General features: G+C 37.7%; 1 protein-coding gene across 2 annotated transcripts in view; it reads left to right on the top strand.

The window, feature by feature from the left end:
- Window positions 1-23,855, top strand: part of GPR158 (G protein-coupled receptor 158) — a 193,232-nt gene that overhangs the window by 103,374 nt on the left and 66,003 nt on the right. For both annotated transcript variants that reach the window (XM_061468229.1, XM_061468228.1), the window contains exon 5: window positions 8,533-8,601. In XM_061468229.1, the coding sequence (XP_061324213.1) occupies window positions 8,533-8,601 (69 nt within the window). The remainder of the gene's footprint in view (window positions 1-8,532; window positions 8,602-23,855) is intronic.

Here is a 23,855-nt window from a genome sequence, read left to right as displayed (position 1 = left end):
CTTGAGCTTTGCAGTCAGGTTGTTATTTTAGGGTTTTTCTTTGTGTTTTTTGGGTTTTTTTTCCCTTTTCATAATTTACCATAAATTATTTTTTTCTACACGGTTGAGCTACAATTTGTAGAGACTGTTTTAGTGAGCCATGGTATTGCCTTCTGTGGCAGGTGACACCATGTTGAATAAGAAAGCTGAACTTCAGGTATTCTGAAGCTATTTGTAAACTAAATCGAGGAACATGCTAACTGAGCCCTATCTCCTGCTTATGAAATTTGGTTTCATATTCCATCACATTTTCTGTATATTCCTTTTGGTCTCTTGCTGATTAAACAGCTATCAATACTAAAGTGCATTTTATTCTTGAAGACCATAATGCTTTTGCATCTTCCTTTCATTTAATTTCTGCATTAATTGAATGCATAACCTAGTGAAACAGGAACTGTAAAAGATCCAGAATTTTGATGATAATCATTTTACGTGTTCAGCTTTTAAATTAGCCCATAAGGATGTGAACAGACAGAAACTGAATTTAGGCATTATTTGCCTCATTATGGATTTTCCTTTGTCACTACTGTTTGGTGAGAACCGGGTGTCTTGATCTAAGCAGTATGTCCCCAGGGAACAAATTCCTGCTCTTACAAGAAAAGATGTCCCTGGGATATTAACAATTTTCATTGTGAGGGATATTCATAAAAAAATGCTGGTTTTTTTTAAATATCTGTCTTGTAGGTGGTGTAGTGCAATTTATATGCAGCAGGACCCATGTTTCAAAATGCATAACACTTTATCTTCATCATGATGTATCATAATGATATTTCATTACTTGTATAATAGAAAGGATCAAGAGCCACATGAGTGTAAAAATTAAGTATTTGGGGGTTTCTTGGTTCCCTGACATCTTGTGCACTTTGAATGAAATTGATTTCTGATTGATGGCTGCTTGACCTTTGCTTTTCCTGATTTTTTTCAAGTATAAAGTAAAATTAATAATTATATTTTATTTGAATTCTGCTATAACTAGTAATAAAAAAAAGACCTTTGTGTTAGTATTCTTTAAAGAGAAATGAGGAAAACCCAAGAGGATTATATTTATTTGGTTTAGGAATACTGCCCAAAACCTGCAAATGCCAGAAATTTCTGTCAGTTTGCCAGTATGGCGTAAGTGGCAGCATGTAACTGTAGGTCTGTCTTTGGAAAATTGGCCTTTGCTATAAAATTTACTGTATTTGCAATCCATATTCTATTAGGAGGCTATTATTCAAATAGAACAATTATCATTAGAAGTTTTTGTCAGTGTGGTAAGAGGTTGAACAGGACAGAGAATTTCATCTTGATTATTTTACAGAGAAATTTTCAAACGAGGTACAGCCCTTTCTCACTTGAAGTCAAGAGTGTTTCCTGCAGTTAGCAGGGAAATTAGTTGCTTGAATTTCGTACGTCAACCAACAACAATAAAATGAAAGCACAGCCTTGTGATGGCATTTGAATTTTCCCATTTCCTGGGTAGGAGTCCTAATAAGGGCTTGAATTTATTATCGAGAAAATAAGAAAAAAATTGTGACAGCACCATTCAGAGGACTCCTTCCAGTTGTTTTTGTGCCAGTTGTCATCCAGGTGTGAACAGTGAAATGCAGTTCCACTCTTTTCTTCTCTAAATGTCAGCAGTAAACCCGGGAACTGGCAGGTCCAGCTTTTGTCTCTTAACCAAGTAGCCAACATCTTGCTCGCTGTTGCTCAAGCTCAGGGACAGAAGGAAGGATCTCTATATACTATTTCTTAGAGTGAAATAAAATTTCTGAAAATTAGCACTATAGTTTTTCCATTCAGCTACTTCACTGGAAAAGGTAACAATGTATGTGTAGTTGGGAAAAGTTATATGGGGCAAGACGAGGCGAAAAGTTGAATGGACTTTATAAAAACAGTGCATAGGAATAGACTGAAGACTGAGCAAATCCCAAGTCATTTGCAGAAATTTGCAGCCCTTTGCAAACAGTATTTTTTGCAGGCCTCATCAAGTCAATTGCCCTGCCAAGGCAATTGGTAAGGGGAAACAGAAGGTAAGGTAGGGGATATTTGGCCTGCCCTACCTAGGAACTCCCCACCCACTCATTAGTTTCATAGGCAGTCTACAATGTATGTCCATCGTGTGCATGGAGCTGATGAATAGCTCCTTTGTAGCATAGAGAAAGTCTCAGTAGTAAACCAAACAGTGCAGCAACACTGAAATCTTGCTTTTGAAGTGTTGTGACATGAGCATGATCTGTCTTCACCCGTTCTTCTCCAGTGACATCTAAGAGTTAGAATACGTGTGCTTGCTCCTCAGCTCTTGTAGTCACCATTTCTGCTTTTCTCCAGGAGCTGCCCTCTTGTTTTGGTCAGTTTCTTTATGGAGTATCTGAAGGTAATGCCTCAAATAGAGTATGAAATTCCAGTTTTGTGCTCCCTCAGATCTAAAACTGGAACTCATAGTCAGATAGATAAAAAAACCTGGCTGAAACACAGCCTTGGAATGAGATGGATGAGAAAGCTTAGTGAAAACCCCTTGCCTTGATACTATCATCTTAACAAAGGCTGTTCATATGTTGTATGTCCAAGTCTTTATTTTATCCTGATCTTTCCGTTAATCAAATGTCCTGAGTTGCCTGGCTGCAGAAGTTTCAGTGAAACCAGGCTTAATATGAGTCAACACTGAGCTCTGCCACAATCCAGGAAACCATATACTGGGCAACAAGAGGATGACCAGCAGACAGAGGAAAGCTGTTACTCCTCTCTACTTAGTTTTAGTGTGGCTGCTTCTGAAATACTGGGTCCATATTTGAGCTCCATGGTTCAAAAAGAGTGTGGAAAAAACAGAGAGGGTCCAGTGAATGACTACTCGTGGGGACTAGAGCATAAAATGTACTGGTAAAGCTTGAGGGAGCTAAGCTTCAATAGGATGGCAAAGAAGAAGTTAAGGGGCAGGAGACACTGTTTCCCCTTACCAATTGCCTTGGCAGGGCAATTGACTTGACGAGGCCTGCAGATTTTATTATGCACATTGTGGATATTAGAGTGTTTATTTGTTAGATACAAAGCATGCTCGATAACTGGGACTGTGAAAAGAAAAAGGCATCTCAGTCTTCTTTCAGCTCATGACTAGTTGTTTGTAATGTTCGTATTCCCTTTATTAGGCTATTGTGGAGTATATCAGGACTTGGAACTTTCCTTATCTACTTCCTCTGGATAAAGTAGATTAGAGCAAGAAACTTCTAAGATTTTTTTTTCTGGTGACCCTCCTTGGCATCATTTTAATCCATTTTAACGAGTAGTGTTGCTTTAAGTCAGCTAATTGATGTTTTACATTTCTCAGGAGTTACCATTTTACTCCTCTGTGTGGTGTTACTTCATCTTCTTTCAGAAAGTGGTAGAGACCAGTACGTAGCTGGCCTTGATCTTTAATATAATACATACCGTACTGTTTAAATTTCTTCTTTTTGGTTTGATTCCAGTGTTTCTGGATGAGGGCTGGATTGAAACTAATGCCTAGTTTCAATACTTACTTTTCCTCCTTGGACATCATCATCAACATCATAATGTTGTTTTAACCAAGATCTCAATTAAAAAGCAAACAAACCTAGAGAATGTGGAAAATACATGGTAGAGGTAGCTAAGCTAAGTATGAAAGTTAGTATGAAACTTGAAGGAAAATAAATTGCAGTATCACTTTAGTGTCAGCAATATATAACCATGAAGTGAGACAAGGAAAACCAGAAAGGACAGTTTTACTGACACAAATAAGTAAACATAGAAATAAAATCCCCAAAAGGAAATGAACACACAGATGAAGTGGCAATAAACAAACTGTACACAAGATGAACAGCCAGAAATAAATTAGCAAAAACCAAAATAAATGCCAGCAAGCAAGGCAGATGCAAAAACCCCCAAGCAGCTGTTAAGGAAGAGAAAAAGGAATTGAGCAAATGTTACATGTAAGTGGAAGAAAACCCCACTGCACGGCATTTCAGGGCTATTTCCTAAAATACGTTGATTTCTGTGAATTCTAGTGGAGTATTTTAACCGTGCAGACAGTATAGGAGGACACCAGTTGGTGGAGGCTTTAGGTTATCATTTGTTCCCATTCTTACATTTGTTTTCTTAAAAAGAGCGAAGGCTTTTCCCCTGGGCATATCCACTGCTGAATATGTTGCACATTCCCATAAAATCAAACATTCACAGTGCTGCCCACAGCAAAGCCTTAGAGGCCTGTATTTGCAAAGTTTGTACAATGGAGGATTCAGCTTTTGGTGGAAAAATTGGTGCTCAGAGACTACCGGCGATGCTGTCTACCTGATACAGAATATCTTTAATAAATTAGTTGAAAAACATCCTGCATTAGTTTTGTTTTTCTCCTCTTTAGCTCTTCCCTGTTATTAAAGCTTCAGTGCTGGACAAAAACGTTACTTCCTGGACCATACCTCTTGGGCTATCATGGGGGTTGTTGGAAGAAAAAAGTGTCATATATTTTTTCAGTTGGCATATGTATTTTCTCTAAACCGAAAGATTCCATGTTACTTTTTTTGATATTAAAATACCTTTGCAGCAGAGAAAGTTAAAAGTCAAGAGTTTCAAAAAATGAAGTTTGGGAGAATTATGATACTTCTGTTTCCCTCCTTTTTTTTTCCTTCTTATTTTTTTCTCTACACTTACACAAAAGTAGTCCTTTGGTTGTGCTATTTCTTATTTGAAATTTTGTGCTTTTCTTCGTTGCCGTGGATGGCATTCATCTCTGCCAGAATGTCTACTCCATTTGCTGAAATTCCATTTAAGAGCAGCTGTGGTATCTGTAAATGTTGGGTTAAAAGTCCCATTCTCCAGATAGCAAAGACACAGTCAGAAAAATGGATTCAAGCTCATTTTACTTTCTAGTGTTGCTCTCTAAGCCACACTTCTTTTATGGCAGGAAACTGAAGTGCATGGGCAGAATTCGTAGAGATTGGTTTATACCGGATCACAGGTAAAAAGAAAATCATAGGTTAAGTAATTGTTTTGGAAGAAGAGCTGGAAACACCAAATTTCTTTGCCTCTGCAGGTTATCTTATGATTACACCGCCCAGAAAAAAGCTTGATATAAAAGACTTAGATTGGATATAAGACGGAAGTTCTTTACTGTAAGGGTGGTGAGGCACTGGCATGGGTTGCCCAGGGAAGTTGTGAATGCTCCAGCCCTGGTGGTGTTCAAGGCCAGGTTGGAAGGAACCTTGGGTGACCTGGTTTAGTGTGAGGTGTCCCTGCCCATGGTAGGGGGGTTGGAACTAGATGATCTTAAGGTCCTTTCCAAACCTAACTATTCTATGATTCTATGACTGATCAGGATGTGAAGGACTTGCTTAGAAAAGTGTGTTCACACAGAAACTGATTGAAGACCAGCTTTTTTAGATCATTTCCATCTTCTCCTTATGATGTCCATTTCAGCTACTTTCTTGGCTAGTCTGGCATTTCCAGATGCATTGTACAAAATAAGAAAAAAAAAAAAAATTGTTCAGTGGTTTGGGTATTGATCAATTGTGGGAGATGTGAGTTCAATGACTTCTGCCAGTATTGTGTATGGTGTAATGTGCCATTGTCTTACAAAGATGCTGTGAAGAAAAACTGTCTCAAAATGTGTGGAGGTCCTTGTTATGGCAGAGTTGGGGCCACTAAAGGAGTCTTGTGGACACGGTCCTATAGTGCTGGGAATTTGACATCACACAGTGTGAAATCTGTGCTATCAGAGGCAGATTTTAACTTTTTCTAAGCTTTCCGAGATTTTTTCTTCATGTGCTGCACGCAAAATTTGCATCTTGCTCAGGCTAAATTTATGTATTCATTAGAAGCATGAAACAACTCATGCTGCATTTATAATTCATAAAAATATTTGCACTTTCTATTATGCATGTCCAAGCAGTGTCCATGATCCATAACTTCAAACATTTAAGCTGTAAAATAATTGGGAGTCTAGTCACTTCTTAATTAAAGTAACCTGGAAGTATTCCATTTAATGACTTCATAACTGGCATCTAAACATTTACTTCCATCTTTTTGCTTTTAACTAGGTCAGAGGTGTCTGCAGAAAGCAGTTTTGAGCAGTTGTCTATATGTATTGATTTTAAAGTGCCACTTGAAAAAGTTGAGTGCATCTGAATACAGAAATATGGGTACATTAACATTTTTATTACAGCAGCTATGGAAGATAGTATCATCCCTTTGGGTTTTGTTTATTGTTTAGGGATGCTTATAACAAATGACTGTCTCACAAATACAGAATAAATGCGTTTTGGTCATTTTTTTGTCTGTTGATATAAATGCTTTGTGAGTGTCTCTGGAGCATCCTTCTACATATGAAATGAGGCAGGGCTATTGCATGGGGAAACATAGTACAGAAGTGCTGGACCATCTTTTAGTTAGCAGACTAGTGGGTGAGGCTGCCTGTCTATCCAAGTGACAGAAAACAAATTATATAAAGTAATGACTCAGTTGAATTTGGTATGTCATTGAACAATGCGGTCACTTGAGCCTAAGAATCTGACACTGGCATTTCAGTTATCAGTTTCCCAGCTTTTCGCTGAGATTATGTTTATGCTTTACCCAACATCATAATAGAAAAAAAAGAAAACCCAAACCATTTAAATTTGGGTTCTTGAAACCAATGCCTTGCATTGTAGGAACTCATTGTAAATATAACCTGCACTCGTTGGTCAGTATTCAGTAAGGAACATTTCATGGAATGATACAATTTCCATAGAAATTTTGCTAAAAATATGTATACTTCGTTTCAGGGTTCAGTTTTAGAGAGAGGAGGCAGAACAGTTTTGCTATCCTTAATATGAAACTCTTAATGTGAAAGTCTAGGGTTAAGATCCACAAGGAAGAGTGAAAGAATTGGAAAGGTCTAGAAAAGAGGAGCCATAATAATGATTCTCGAATACATGAACAATTCTGGCCCAAAAATAAGGAAACGAGCTGTGGTCCCAAGATTTTTGTGGGAACATCTTGCAGTGGTTGAACAGAAAAGATGCCATTATAATCTTAAAATGAGTGGAAAACCATTCATAATCCTCACTCCAGGCTTGAATTGTGACTAATACAGCATCAGTAGCACTAAGATGGTCCTGGAGCTGTTATTTTAGTGTTTTCCTTAAAGCAGGAGCTTTGATGTGAATTCCCATTGGAAGTAGCTTCTCATGATAATTTTTGAGGTGAACACTTGCATAGGATATTGGTAACGTCTCTGCTGATACACATGCTTTGGACAAACATTGCTGCAAATTTCACCATCACTGGAAATTAGGTAGCTCTATAACTGTCTCATACTAAAAAGGCTTCCTAAGAATTTTCTTCATGTCTTTCAACCTATGTTCAGTACTTTAGATGTTTTAAAAGTGATAAGTTAAAACAAAATAATGATGAAATAGGAAACCTGAGTAAGATTCTAGATTCACTGAAACACTGCATTTTATCTAGCAATTTCTACCAGCAAGCAGAAACTGGATCCCAAGGCACCAAAAGTTTGTCTGCAAATCCATTCTGATAGACAATATATATTTCTAGTGCTTGCCTTAGTTCTGAAAGATAAACTACTCCCATCTAAAACTGTTAGAGAGATTACCACAGAGCATTAATTCCAGCACACAAGAGGAATTTGTGAGGGAAAAGGAGGGGATTTTTCAAGAGGTTCTTGGCAAAGCTGCTTCTGCTGTCCTGTCTGCCTGCAGTGCTTGCAGTCAGGAAAGAACTGTTCTTCCAGAGCAGTGTATGAAACAGTATCTCAGGGGAACGAGATGGTTAAAGAAATGGGAAGCATTGTTGATGTTTTGTCTTTAAGGTGCAGTTGCACTATACATAAATCATCAAACTTATTGGAATATATATTGTATTAGGAAAAAGAATTGACTTTTTGAAATTTTAACATGTAAGAAAACAATGATGGAGAGACTGAATTAGAATCAGTGAGGAAATGGCATGGTATTTTACAAGCCTGACAAGTTAATGTCTGAATCAACATCTTTGTACAAAATCTCAGGAAGAATAAAGGGTGCTTTCAATCTAAGAGCACACTCTGTATTCATTAAAATTGTAGATTATTCATATCTCTTGTAGAAGCCTAGTTATTAATATTAAATAAGTCAAAATGTTCAAAGGAGTTCTTGAAATTTAAATAGTACAGAACAAATTCTAAAGTCAAATTCATATCTGTAATTCCCACGATCCATAATTCTTCACACTTGAGAGCAATTTTAGCAGTTTCAGAAGGTATCCAGGTAATGTGTGTTGAATAGTATCTAACATAGGGAAGAATGATTTTGTAAATTGGATTTTGTAAAACACAACCATTGTAATGGGCCTGTGAATTAAAGAACGTGGAGCATGCCAGTATGACAGACAGCTTAATACCGTGCTTTAGTAAGCATTACTGTGGAAGAGTTATGCTGACAGGAGTGAAGGTGCCTTCTGCAAAGAACCCAGCATGTAAATGTGACACAGAGAATTTTCTAATGTTTTGCATTGTTCTTTGTCTTCTAGAGTATCAGGGCTTCAGGGCTGGTGCTGCTGGAAACCATTCTTTTTGGATCACTTCTTCTGTACTTCCCGGTAAGTCAAACTATAGCTTTTTTGAAAAATTACATCCTTGCTGACATCTTAATACATTGAATCACCTTGGTGAACATATAAATGTCAAAACTGTTTATGTAACGATTAGTTTAATCTGACTAAAATGGGCTGCGTTCAGTGAGTATTCTTAAGAACGCTGGAACATTTTCCTATATTTATAATAATTCTCCATTTTTAGTTTAAGGAACTTTCCAGTGTTTTTTGCCTAGAAGTTTTTAGGTGTTCCGGGTTCAGCTGAGTTTTTGCTTTGAAAGATGATACCTCTCTATACTGTCCTGTGGGAAGAATACATAAGGTGTGTAAAAGGAAGACACTGATTATACCAAGTATTTCCCTGAAATGTAGTATAAAGTGTAATTACTTCAGAGTATTATTGGCATATATTTTGGTGTTTCTGAAGCTATGTGAGATCTGCAATACCACGTATTTGGGAAAATGATGTTATCCCTATGCTATAAGTAGGAGAAAAATTATTTCACAGCCATGTGAGGAATATATCACAGAAGTCACAGAAATATCATTCTTTTCTCTTTTCAAAAATCCCAGAAAACATGAGTTTGTTAGTTGCCACATAAAACCGATATATTGACTAGATAAAGGAAGACACCAAAGTGTACGTTGAATGAAGTTGATAGCGTGCAGATCAGGAGACAGAAAACAAAAATGGAGTTTTGGATTATTTTCCTATTCTATTTTCTTCAGTAGTCAGAATCCTCTGTGCTTGCACAGACCATCATTTAGTTAGTGAGAGATTAGCTGGAAAACAGAACTCCTTAGCAGTTGCAGAGCAAGTAGCAGATAAACTGTGGTAGAACAAGGTGTGAAGAATACCATAATAAACACAATCCCCAATGGAATTTTTATGCAGGGTGTTTTTTTATTGTGTGTGCCTTTCAGGTTCTGAAGAAAAAGTGTGTGCACTTCTAGGATAGTTTTATGTGGTTTTTCATCTTTCACTTTGCAGATGCCAGGAAGAAAAGTTTTGGGGTTTTCCATATTATTCCACAATTGCTTCTTTCATACTCTTTTCCAATGAGCGGAACAGAAAGCCCGCACACTGCTTTCTCGGCCTTTGTGGAAACGCTGTGAAGCATTTATAGAAAGTCACAAAGTGTTAACATGAGGGGTTTCCTGTTCATGGCTGTCTCCTCTGTGCTTTCCCAGAAAACCCTGAGGCCTTGTAGTGGCTTTCCCAGTGAACTCTGGGACATTGTAGTGGCTTCCCCAGGCCATGGCTCCATAAGAAGTGTTTGCACAGCCTCAATTCTGAAGTATGCCAGAAGCCTCATCATAGCTCTTGCTGTGTCTGCAGTCTGCTCCCCTGTCAGTGATTCCTCAGTTTCTTTCCTGGGTTTTGTCTTGGTCTTCTGTGTCACAAAGGACATCCTTTGGTAGCTGTCTTATCTTCAGGCTTCAGGTGACAAGAGATGGCCCTCCACACAACATTTAAATGCAGAGGGAGAAGAGAGGAAAGGAAATGGGGCTGGGAGGGAGGGGTTTGATAACCAAAGCATCCCCTCAGCTTTTCACTGATGTTTAAACATTCCCCTGCTTTTTTTTTGTACTGACAATTTAGTGTATTCTGAGGGAGCATCTTTTGCTGAAAATTCCTGATTAGTGTGTCTCCAAGTTGGCATATGGATTTCTGACTAGAGCTTATCCTTCTCTGCACTTTTCATTCTCATACAATATAAAACTGTCCACTGAGAACACGTTCTGTTAGACGCTAACATGAAAGTGTACAACCTGACTGCTCTCTTACAGCAGTTTTATGCTTCCACACTCTTTGCTGGGGCTCTCTTTCTTTATTACATAGGTAGTAACTGATCAGCCTGTGACTCCTGATCAGGCTGAAACACAGAAAAAAAGTTGTTTCTGTTTTCAAGGTGTTAGGGGAGAGATGGAGAGAGTGTGGTACTGGGAAGTCATCTTAATTGTTCAGACAGAGAAATTAATCCTGATTTCACCAACTGCAAGAGTATGGTTTTGTAAAAAATGAAGAAGATTGGGACTGATACAGAAATATCAGGATTTCAACATCTCTTTCCTCAATGCACTGCAAGGAAGATTTCATCAACTCTGATCCAGGGCAGGAGAGTGGAACAATAAATGTGTGAAGGATGCAAAGCATAGCCAGAGAGGTCTATTACATAATCTTTAAGAGAGAGGAGCCTGTGTTTCTGCAAGGTGTGAGTCCTTGGAATGTGAACTCTTGACATTTTGCTGTACATGGGCAGTATCTAAATGTGCTTGCCTCCTCATTGTCTGGAAAAGGAACACAATGCAGAGCAAGATGGCATGAGAAAGAACGAAAGAAAACCTGATCTCTAAATGGAGAGTCTCATTTGTGCCAGCTGACATTCACACTCAGGTTTTCATAGCAAGGTGCATAGCACAGATTATCAATTAGCATGTTGATTATTAAGACACATACATGGAAAACAGGTCATCTTTTTCCTGGGTCATATCCATTGTTTATTCTTTTTTGTTACTTCTTTCTGTTATTTGATATTTTTGTTTCTGAGAAGAGCTGGCAGTATTCTGTAACTCAGTGATGTAGTTAAAGATGGCGTCTCTGCTGATACACATGCACAGAGGTACAGTTATTTCAGCTATTTGATTTAGTTCTCATTTTCCCATAGAGGAGTACTTAGAGACTGAAGACTAATTAATACAGATCTCACCTTTTATGAACCTGCATTAGGTTATGTTTTCCACACCTAGCATGAAATGCAAGTTAAAATACAGAATGGTGTTCAGCAGTTTGATCCAGACGAGCATTACTACAGTACGAGCATCACTACAGTACGAGCATCACTACAGTAAAGTGTTCTTTAACATAAGGCTGTTTTTCTCTTTGTGTCGTCTCTTCAAAAGGGTAAAACCAAAAAGCTTTACTTTAACACTCAACTAAGTGCAGAATTACACAGCTGTAATATAATTACATGTAATTTACATGTAATTGCATGTACAATGTAAAGAGATAAAATGACAGCATTTCAGTTCTAAATAACTCAAATCTCTGTTCTTTTAAGGATTTAGTGCAAAATTACGTTCTTATTTAAAAAGCAAAATCCCCATACATTTTCTCAACACTGCTGTCTTTTGCATCTTTACTCTCTCTCTACATTTCCCTAATTCTTGCTTTTTCTAGAGCCATTTATCCAGTCTGTCTTGGATTGTTTTGAGAGCCTTCAGCATACAAATTTCAATGCGTCCAGAAGGGCTTTATTGCATCTCTGACTTTCCTTACCCTCCAATTAAACAGAAACCAAAACCTACTTTGTTAATTGCTTAATTTCTTTCAGTAATCGTCATTGTTTTCATATCTACATGCAGTAATCTATTCATAGTGTAGTATCATTAATTGAAAAATAATATCACCAGCCAGCTGCTTTTGGTGAGAAAAACATCTGTTACAATGCCCTTGTAACCAAATGGGAAGTGCAAATGATGGTCTCCACCAAAACTTATTATTCAGATTTTGCTGTACTGATAACAACACATGGATCTTTCCTGAATTATAAGCAGGCAGATGAGCTTTGTCTATTATAAACGCATAGATTTTACCCAGGAGTTGCTGGGAAGCTGTCATTTCTGAGGCACTCATTTCGTACATTTTCTTTAGTTCTCATAGTAACATCTCTGATTTCCCTTTATTTAGTCTTTCCAATTATCAATGGACCTCATCCAAATTAACAGTGGGCTTTCTAATTGATTTTGCTTATATTTCTTTGTTCTTAGATTTTGAACAGAGAGCCAAAAGCTGACTGTCTCACGGAGGAGCCTCTTAACTTCTATACTTGGCATGTGATCGGAGGATTCTCATTACTTTCCTTTTCCAGAAATACTGACTATTGTTGAGGTTTTTTTCCTAACCTTTTTTCCTAGCCTTTTCTAACTCCCTGTCTTACTAATGTTTGAAATACATCTTGCAACAACACAGATTTGAAAACTCTTTGCATGCTGCAAAGACCATTGAATAAAGTGAGCACAAGCACAATATTATGAAAGAGTAGCCTGTTAATTGCACTGGGAGTCCGATCTCAGCGGATTTTAGATGTCTTTAATGGTAACAAGTAGGAGAATAGGAAATTCTGCTTAGATACCAGAAAACAGTTTTTTTTACTGTGAGAGTGATAAAATGCTGGAGCAGGTTCTCCAAGTTTGTGGAGTATCCATCCTTGGAGGTAACAGGAATTGACTGGGCACAGCTCCGAGTGACCTGATCTGCTTTGAGCAGGTAGCTGGACTAGATGACATCTGGAGCATCCTTTCAAATGCAATTTTTCTGTGAGTCTGTGTTTCTTATATAGGTACCCATAGCTGAAACAGTTCTATGCTCACCAAGTAGCTACTGAAAAGAAACTGGGTCTTTTATGACTTGTTTTAGACTTGGATCATGTCCAAGGCTTAATTGACTATAAAGAAAGCCTGAGGTATTTGGTGATGAGTTCCACCCTAGGCAACTGATATATTAAAAATTTTCCATAGTGCTAGTCAACCTTAACTGAAACTCCAAAATGCACTCCAAAATTCATGCACTGGTATTATATATTTTCCACAGCCAGTAATAAAAGTTAGTGAGTTCCATGAAACAAAGAGGAAGGGAATAATTTCTCCATGTTCTTGACATAGCAGATAAGAAGTACTGGGTTTAAATTCCAGCAAGTGAAAGTTATATTAGCAAAGTGGGAGGAGAATCTTTGTAACAGTGAGGTTAGACCATAAGATGAACTAGTTTAAGAGGCAGCAGAGTATATTTTTAAAGACTATTGGGATTTTTCCCTTCAGTCTTCTCTTTTTTTTTGGCTTAAGAATCCAAATTCCTTGTCTTCACTGTTATCCCTTTTTCCAAACCTCTAATTATAGTGTGGCTATCTAGCTATAACTTCGGAGAAATGGAGCTTCTGAGTGGCAGTGCATTGACTTCCTAATGCTCATAAGGCAGTTCAGTAGGAAAGCCCGGAATAAACCCTGTTCTCAGACATCTTGTTGCGTGTAATAGGTGTTAGGATCTGTTTCTGGGATTGTGCTACTCCCGTTTTCATACTCAAGCTAGAATGACTTACCTACCCCTTCTGTGATATGAGAAGGAATAGAAAGTAGGGAGCAGTGGAGCTTAGGTGTGGATGTAGGCTTCTTGCTCTCAAATAATCATACATTACATGTGTACATAATGTACATACATTAGCATGGAAGAAGTGAGCCTCGAGTATTGGGAGGATTAGGCTGTGGTAGCTCCATTAGTCACAGCCCTGAACAAAGCAAGAAGGTCACTGAAAACCTCTGGGTTTGGCATTAATGAATGTGAAAATGGAATAGTGCATAATACTTTTATGCATTTGTCCCTCAAGTGTGCCTATAAAAGATGAATTACAAGAGCTCAGCCACTGATTATTTCTTACATGTTGATGTTCACTGAGGCCAATGGAAAAAAATTGTTTTTTTCCAGAATATTTAGTGCTGCAAGGCTGCTCTGATACCCCAGAAGTTTTAGCTTGATTCTTTTTCAGTATGTAACTACATCTTCTTTATTCATAAAATAGGTTTTAAAGCTTTTACAATAAGCACTGGTCATTTTATTGTTTTTGTTTCACAGTCGCTGAAGAACCTGCATGTCTTCAGTGTACTGTTCATGGTACTGAAGTCCAAGGACACAGTGTAACTATCTGCTCTGAAATAATCACTACAGATTTCCCTAGTACTCTAGAAAAGGGTTTTTCTGTTTTATTTGGGTTAGCCAATGGATAAGGCAGATTATAAATAATTGTGTTGCCAGGATTTTATATCTTGCTTGGGAAAAGAATTGAGGGAACTGGGCAGAAGATTATAGAATCATAGAATGATTTGGGTTGGAAGGGACCTTTAACAGTCATCTAGTTCCAACCTTTTGGCCATGGACAGAGACACCTTCCACTAGAGCAGGTTGCTCAAAGCCTCATCCAGACTGGCCTTGAACACTGCCAGGGATGGGGCAACCACAGCTTCTCTGGGCAACATATGCCAGTGTTAGCACCTGCATAGTGAAGAACTTCCTAATATCTAGTCTAAATCTACCCTCTATTAGATTAAAGCCATTGCCCCTTGTCATATTATGCAATAATTTGTCTCTCTCACTCAGTGTCATTGTCAGACAAAGATACTTTTTGAAGTTAGCATGCAGCTAGTAAACTAATAGTTTCGGGTTTGCATTCAAAGCAATATCTCTGTGTGTATGACAAATGTTTGGGTTATTGGAAACTCATTAGAGTTATGACGTAATAAATTCTAAGAACTTATAAAGGTAGAATTTGGTGAGGAGATTGTCCTGTGTGTTTGTGTATGTTTGTGTGCTGTATTCACAGGATACCTCAAGCTGGAAGGGACCTCAGGAGGCCTCCAGTGCAAAGGAGGGTCAATTATAAAACTAGCCATAAGACAAAGTTACTAAAGGCTTCATCCAGATGGGTCTTAAAAACCTGGGCAGTGTGCAGGCACAAAATAAAGTTACATGGTTGTAGTTTTTAAACTATGATGAAATATATGATATTGTTGGAACATATAGTAAGGTTTCTAAATGACAGGCTGTAGATAGGTCAGTGAAGGTATGGGTACTGATGTTATTATTCTTTCATTTCTTGGACTCCCACACTAATACTTGTGATACTGCTTGTGATACTGAGACAAAACCTGATTTCCTCCATCCCTGGATGCAGAGGTGCAGTAGAGGTCTGTAGGAGAGCAGTGTTATTTTTGCTACTCCAAAAGATTTTTTGAGAACTGAGTTTGAAGGACACATTCATCAGCATCTAGGTTCACTGAATAGCCAAGTGTATGTGTGCATGCTGGGCCTTAGAGCTGGAGAAAAAAGGACAGCAGTCGGTGACCTGAACCGACTGCCACATCTAGTTTTCACTGACCTTTTTATTTTAAATGACTGTCTTGCACTGCTGGCTTGCAGGGATGTATGTGGTACAGTTTTGTCAGCCCTTCATTCAATGAAATTAATCTTTCTGCTGAGGAGAGCAGGGCAAGATCTTGTGGTCTTTACTCAATTCTACTAAAGTAACTCGCATTAATACACTTCCTTGCATATATAAGAATTTATAGATGAAGACCCTAAATTAGCATCTTCTTTTCAAAGTAGTATTAGAAAACCAGACCACAATCCTGAGAAACAACGCACTGTATTTAACCAGGACTTTTAAACTTCATTTGATATAGTGTGAGTAATAACATGTGCACAAGTTAAAAATCTGCTACATTTGAAAAGTAGAAGTTGTGGGGGGCTCTTTTCTAATCATAGAAAGCATTGACACACAAAAATTACCAACAGGTGAAATATGGGTACATTCATATGGAGGAAAATAGTGCTCCATGCTAATACACTAATGCCTGGAACCATGCTATAATAATTAATCCTCTTTGTCCTACTCTCTAAAGCTAAACCATTAGAGGATTGGCTAGCACGTGAGTGGAAGACCACAGCAGTGCCATAGGCAAGCCAAGGAATTACTGAACAGCACCTGGTAGAAAAAAAATCTGATCAGTGAAAGTCTTTACTTGGCTCCATTATTTTTGCTGAATTAGAGTAACAAAACAGGGAAAAAGTCTTACTGAATGGTTATGTACTGTATTTTATATAATTCTTGTTGCATCTCAGTGACATATAACCTGGAAAGGATAGAAATGTTTTTCTTAGCTGAACATTCGTTGATAATCACATTGACCACTGAACAGGTGAACTGGGTCATTGTGCACAGTGGTTTAGAATATGTTCAGATTTTACGCCAGTGACTTAAGTTTGTGAAAAAATCAACACATGAAGAAAGCTCTCTCAGGTATATAAAAGTGATAGAACTTTTACAGGAAAAATGATGAAAAATGATACACCACATTTTTTATTAAAGTGTAACAAGAGTTTTTGCTACTATAGATGAGCCTGTGACAGAAAGGAAAATATTAAGAGTTGTATTCAACATTTGACATATTCTCAGTATAGCATAGTCCTGACATCAATGATTTACTTTCACTAGTTAGTTTAGCACCTGAGAGACTGCATGTTGATAGGAGATAGATTTCCATCATTTGTTTTCACTTACCCAGTTGTCTTTCAGTAAAAACGAGAGGTATGTTCATATTTTTTCTACACCAAATGTGCTTTCTCGCTGTTTATTCATGCTTTCATACCTGAGATGCACAGAGCAACAACTGTAGTCAAGTGAAAAGCCTGAACCTTGTTGTTAAACCTTGCTGAACTTGTTTGACTCAGTTGTTGCCTGCTTCTTTAGTTCAGGGTTATTGCTATCTGCATCAAGAAGAAGCTGAAGCACAATGAAAGCAGGAGCAGTTCATGCCTAAGGAAGACTTGACTTAGATAATCTGATATTACCAAGCTGTTTCTGATATGAAATTGAATGCAATTGTAAGCTAGTGCAGTCAGAGTGACACAAGCAGTATGATAACTCACTATGCCTTGGAATATGAGGCTAAGATATTAAAGGTAAGACACAGACTGTTTTAAAATGTACAGCTGAGTGATAAAACAGGATATCTTACCTATCAACTTCCATGACATTTTTTCAGAGTGCTGTACATCAACAGAGAGGAAAAGGGAAAGACAGAATCTCCATCTGAAAGCCTGTTCAATGTGAATAATACAGGAGTTGAAATACGCTTTTTTCAGCACTCAGTATTTCTTCTCAGTCCCTCTTCTTTTATGTATGTGAATGCATTAGTATTTCCTAACCATCTACTTAAAGTGTCACACCATGGAAGATGATTAATGATTAATGATTAGGAGGGATGAGAAATTCAATGCATTGCAGTGGAGAAAGAGAAAAGTTGATGGTTTTGGAAGAGATCCTTAAGAAGGGAGACTTCATCCATCAGAGATCAGACTGCCCTTAGTCAGTTGTTCTATATTCTGAGAACTGAGAAGATGCTGGGAATGATAACTTTATAGCTTTTAATACCGACTGCTAAGCAGTTCTCAGTTTACATGCAAAATGCTATGATAACTAGTGAAAACTTTGCACTGGAAAAATCTTACAGATTTGTAATAATGATAGTGGAAAGGTTTCATTACTGTGTAGTACATTTAAACTTCTCATTTCTAAACTCTGGGATAAGTGGGATTTAAATCAATACTTTTACCCCAAAAGCAATTCTTACCTGATGCAAAGAAGAAATTAGCTTTTCACTTGTAGAGAGGAACTGGGAAGAGTAATGCAAATGAAAGCAGAGACATGTTTACAACATAAAATATTAGTTGCAATATAAAATTATCCAAGCACATCAACAAGTACTAGTGTATAATCTATGCTGTATTTCTTCTTAGCAGTTCTTCAAATAACAGTGGTACTGGAGGTGGAATAGAAGATGTTCACTAAAGCAAACAAATAGCTTTTTCGGGTGTGATACAAACCTGATTGCATGCAAGTCTGTATATTAGGCCCACATAGAAAAAGCAATAGTATTTCCAGCAAACAGTTTTATACAGACTATTAGATTTCTAGATCCCCTGCCTTTGTGGGACTAAATACAGATCTGCAAATATATACAAGTTTTGAGGAAACTATTAAAAATTATCCTGTACATAGCCAATGTATAGCATCTGTGTACTGATCTGTCCTTGAAATATGAGTCCAAAGTAGATTTCCTGTAGCAGTATGGTATAGTTCAGTAAGTTCTGCACTTTCTTGGGAAAAAGAAAAAAAGTAAAGAGAGAAATATATCAATTTAATCAAAACTCTCACTGGAAATGGGTGGGTGGATTTCAAAGCAAAAAACCCAAAAAGTAAGTAATTCCAAGATAATATATATGGACAAAAACCCCATAGAAAATAATGAAATAAGACATCTTTTCATCACACAAGAAGTTGCAAGTGGAAGAAAATAACATGTTTATACAGTTCTCTTATAGTGTATCATTTCTCAAATTTATATTAAATTATTTCAGTCATCGACAATTTTCATTATTCTTTGGTGTTAATCTTTTAAATAAGATGGGATTCTAAAACCTTGTTGTATATTGTTTAATTAGTAAAAGCAATATACGGAGAAAAAGGAAAGGATATTAGTGAGAAAACAAAATGGAGAGCTTTGCCCTGAGAATTAAAACACTGCTAAAGTCAAATATAGCAGCAGGAAAATTAATCCAAAGTTGAGCAACTAACAATAGAGAAATGAAAACAAGACAAGTGACATCGTGTACTTTGATATAGTGTTGACTTTCCTCTCATTGTCATGATTACATGTTACAGAAAACACCTGTAAAACCACAGATTGTACATTCGGTGCTTGTTCTTCGCTTGCATACAGTTATTTCTCAATACTTCTTGCAAGCTTTCTTCTCCTTTCCTAAACCACCACTTACATAATTGTAGAAGATAAATCTTTTATTCTTTCCTTGTGCTTCCTCTGTATTGACGTGCGGTTTCTCATCTCATATTTTAATTATGAAGTCTTTGGTACAGAGATGTTTGGCATAGCTGAGCTGTGCACAGCAGGGTCCTGATCAATGAGTAGGAATCACATTACAAATGGTTGTTACTAATAATAACAATGAAAGTGTTTAAAAATATTTTATTAAAGATGTGAGCAAGGACATATTTGATGGTGAATTTTTCATCTTCTCAAAGGATTGGTAGCATGCAACTGTTTTTATACTGCTAGAGATGATAGGTATTCTATGAGAATGACCTGAGAATATTTGATTTGGGCTTGAAAAGATTAAGCCATAAAAAAGCTAACAGAAAAAAGCCTGATTCCGGTCCCATGTGGACTGTATTTTAGAACTACTCTACTGATTTCTATGGAGCTGCACCCCACTTGCATGACAAGACATTAGATAGTAAAGAAAGCAGCGGGCAATAGTAAGAAATAAAAACATCACTTCCACTAGAAAGTTTCAATCTGGAGGATTTAAGATAACAAGAGGAATAGTGGGAATGCTTGCAATGTCAAGGAGCATGAACCAGAAGAGGTCCCAATTTTACTCAAGTGAATTCTTCAGTCTTCTACTGAATAGTCAGGGAACCCTGAATTTGTAACTCAGATTTGTCTGATTTTAGGGGTCTGACCTGAACTCCTAAGGTACGGACTGTCCCGTTGAATGCAGTCAAGCATTCCACTTGGACTGCATTCACAGTCTGTTCTGCTAGTGTTGGGTGAGAACAGGCCAGCTTCAGATCGTTCAGCTGCCTCACAGTTGGCATGCTATTACAGATACAGGTCTTTACAGGGATTTAAAATTGCTTCTCCATGGCTTGAGTGAGGTTGCCCAGTTCCCTGGTCTGACCTTGCCAGCACGTCTTGCTCTTACAGGCCAACAGCTAACAAGGGCTCAGAAGGGAGTTAGATGTTCCATAGTTCAGCACTGGCATGAGTTAGATCTGTTTGTTTGTGTGGAGTGGTAGTGCTGGGTGGAGGGTGGTGCAGTTGCATGCAAGATTAGGCAAGGTTTTTGTGACTAACAGCGGTGTGGAAGTCTTGAAGTTAATGTAACTTCATTTACATGCCTTAGGCCCCTTGGCAAGTAAGGACTACTTGTCGTCTTCTCCTCTTATATATTGCAGACAATAGAAAATCTTTTCTTTATATATCCGGTATGAGATTGACTCAAAGGTAGTGAGAAAGGCAGTAAGCCAAAAAGCAGGTAAAAGTGAGCCTAAGAAATCATTGGAATACCTGTAAAATTTATTAGTGTTGGGGTCATTGGTTTTAAAAGTAATCTGAAGGGCCAGATCCACTGCAAAATGCAAAGCATAGTCATAGTGTACATACTAATGAATTCTGATTAATTTTGAGTGTGTCCTGGTGCACATGGGCAGGTCTGCTGCAGAGGTGGAGCATGTCCCTTGGGTGTGCTGAAATCTTGGTGCTTTGTGGCAGAGAAAAGTTGTGTTATGAATTTCTCAGAGGAAGACTTGCTCTCTGCTGCTGCTGTGGCTGGCTGCCGCTCGAGCAGCAGCACATCACCACTGCGGGCACCTGCTGGCTGAGAGCATATTACTACACGAAGAGGTTTGGTTCTGCTTCATGGTGTGTGTACAAAGTTTGGTGAAGAAACAATTTTGATAAAGGGAAATCTGCATAGTTCTTCGTTTAACTCCTCCCCTGCCGATGAAATGCATGTTGATACTGATTTTCCTGTATTATCAAAACTTTTTTGGTCATTTTCATTAGAGGAATGTTTCAACCTGTTACATGTGTATCCAACAGGCATTTTGTATAGCATATGCTGGTATGCCAGTACTTGTGTAGGCTATAATAACATTCAGGAAGAAAAGTAAAGAAAGTTTTATTGACATAAGGAAGTTCTTTCCACTTTTCTTTCCAGTATTGTATCTTGTTTAGAGTTTTATCTTTATTTTGAATTTGGGATTTTTCTATAGGAAATAATATAACAATTGGTTTTAAACCTTCGAGCTATGGTTTAGTGTTCAGATCTCTTCTCCCGTGTCAATCAAAGTCCTCAAGTTGTCATATTAGTTAGAGTTGAAAATAATTTTATGTGTTCCAGTAGTGTGTTGCTAGATCTACTAATCTTACTTAATTTGTTAACTGCCTAATTCTTTCAAATATAGAATGCACTGCGGTACAGAGCAAGTCTTCTCAATGTTCAGCTCACTCCTAACCCAAAGTCAATAGCATGCTGAACCATTGAAACACTGTTTTGAGCCTCTGGCAGAGCTTCCAGGCCCATGGAGACAGCTCATCATTTTTTCCGTCTATTAATGGCATTGCCTTGAAATCTGTAAAGAACTCATCGGTAAAAGTCTGTGTACTGGGTTCATTTCTGTATTTATTAAACTTGTATCTACATTCCAAGCCTTCAGGCATATTTATGTCTTGGAAATCATAATCCAAATAAGTTACTGCTGTAGTAGCAGGCACTCTGTGTTCAAGTAATCACCAGTCATTGCTACAAGAAGAAAAGGCAAAATGCTGACATAACAAGTCTTTCCAAACCCTAAGGAGTATGTGTATTAGCTATTAATTCAGCATAAGGCTCTGTTAGACAGTTATATGCGCAATTTTGTGAAGACGCAGGAATTTTGGAATATACCTGAATCGGAACGTACTCTAAATACCTACAGTATAAGTCTTAAGCAAGATTAATAGATTTAGCATTGATAACAACAAGGTGTCAGCCAATTTCAGATGTCACCAGGAATATTTTAAAAAATCCAAATTTAATTTTTAGCTGCTCTTTATGTAACTTTTCTGGAACCAAAAGACAAGCCAGGCTACTAGGCTACAGGTACCGCTGTTGGTTGTGAGTTAATAAGGAGCACTCCCTTTCTCAGGGAGGATATCCCCTCTGTTTAGGGTAAGTGCCATCAGTGTTCACAACAGTTGCAAAAGAAACCTCTAGTGTCTCAGGATTTCCTCTAGTGTCTATAAATGGGCTAACCTGATAGCATCAAAAGCCTTTCATATCAAATGATGCAACTGTAAAATGCATGCATTTCTGTTTTTACTCTCCAGTGTGTATAGCAGACATCAGAGGTGATCTAGAACTTGTAGTCATGAAGTTAATTTCATAGTAGATAACTAATCTGACTTTATACCATAATTAGCATATGGAGTTTTTATATTAATGACAAGGCCACAGGTATAAAACAAACAAACAAGTTGTCAGAGAAAGAATTATTGAAAAGAAAGTTGGAAAAGTCACTGCTATTTTTAACGAACAAACAAAAAAAGTTTGGAACCTTGATCTAACTAAAGTAATGTTTAATCTTAATTGATTAAGAAATTTGAGTAGAGTACAGAGAAAAGAAAAAAGTTGAAACCACTCAGAGTGAAAAGGAGGAAAAGAAATAGAGGATAAAGTCCCTGTAGCTAAATCTTGTCTGAGTGTTCTGTTGGTCTAGAGAGCATGGCAGACGTTCTTGAGATTTTTCAGTTACCTAAGCAAGTTTAAAGAAAGGCTTTTTCCCCCTCCATGTGTATCTTTCATAAAGTAGATGAAATTTTGTAGCACAATACACAGAATCTGCTAAGTTCATTCTCGCAGACCGTCTGAAGTATTGCATTTTTCTGAGAGGTGTCACAAGCAATCTTGTCAAAATTTGCCTGAATGGGTTTGTTTGAAGTCATAAGCAGTTATGATATATATAGTAAGTGTTCAAGAACCTTGAAGAAAAACAAGGTCATGGCCTTTTTGGTATTCCCAGTTTATCATCTAACTGTGGGTCTTGAAGTCTCAGATATGGGGTCTCCCTGCTTGGGTGTTTTATCCACCTTTCTATCCTTTCTATCTATTCTACCAGCTTGACTTCTCTTTAAAAAAAAAAAAAAAAATTGCTGTTTCTCCCTGCCCCCCTGGGGTTTGGTTATTTTGGTTTCTCTTTCCCATCTCATTCTTAGTTCTGGTGACAACTGTTTATTTAGCTCTTAAAGATTTTGTCCTGCTTTTATGTTGTTTTTTGTTGTAAAGTTGATTATCCAACACTCCAAGCAGCTTGGTAGGGAGAATGGAGAAAGAAGTTCATATAAATAAATAGTGTTAAATGCAGAAGACTGTCTAACAGCCAGATGCAGTAGAATATGTCTCTTCTGGTAGAGGGTGGGCCTTTTCTTTGATAAATCGGTGAAATATTTGGAGGATTCCCCTTGTGTTCAGAAAGGAATGGCTCATTAAAGAAAGCCTCCTTCTGCTGTTTTGTTGTCTGCGAGTGAATGCATTTTGTGGACTGTGAAGGTTAGATGTGTTAGGAATGCAAATGAGAGATCTTGCCCTCAAAGATCAGTAAAATAATACGTATTTCTACAGCCACAGCCACAGGAGGGAGCCATCAGGTATGGTTGTAGCTATTTTGGTGAGTGTCTGAAAGGAGACCAAAGGTGGTTGACTAGTTAAGCCATTAGCAGGGAACCTGATTGCTAGCATAGGTTCATTTTTTATCATGGCAAGTCTTTTAAGGTCTCGACTTCTAGCCATAGGGGTTATGCATTGAAACTCCAGATTGCAGTGCCTAATTTTGGTGCCTTGAGGTCAAGTGAGGTACGCTTTACACTAGAGAACTGTGTGCTTACTGTCAGAGGCACAGAAGCCAGCACACCCGCTTCGCTAGCTTAATGAGTTGGATGTGCTGAAGAGAGAAGGATTTGTGGTTTATGATCTGCCTAGTTTTGTGCATGGGAAAATGCCTGCCTTCACAAAGGGCTGCAGATTTGAACTCTCCCTTCAGGTGCACACGCAAGCCTTACTTTCTTAACCAGTATAGGTGGTAAAAATG

Source organism: Pezoporus flaviventris, unplaced genomic scaffold, assembly GCF_033815535.1.
Source record: "Pezoporus flaviventris isolate CSIRO_AGI_PZ_B2104156 unplaced genomic scaffold, CSIRO_AGI_Pfla_v1 ptg000047l, whole genome shotgun sequence".
NCBI classification, from domain to species: domain Eukaryota; kingdom Metazoa; phylum Chordata; class Aves; order Psittaciformes; family Psittacidae; genus Pezoporus; species Pezoporus flaviventris.
The sequence above is the reverse complement of the archived record's forward strand: the minus strand, read 5'-3'. Positions and strand labels throughout refer to the sequence as shown.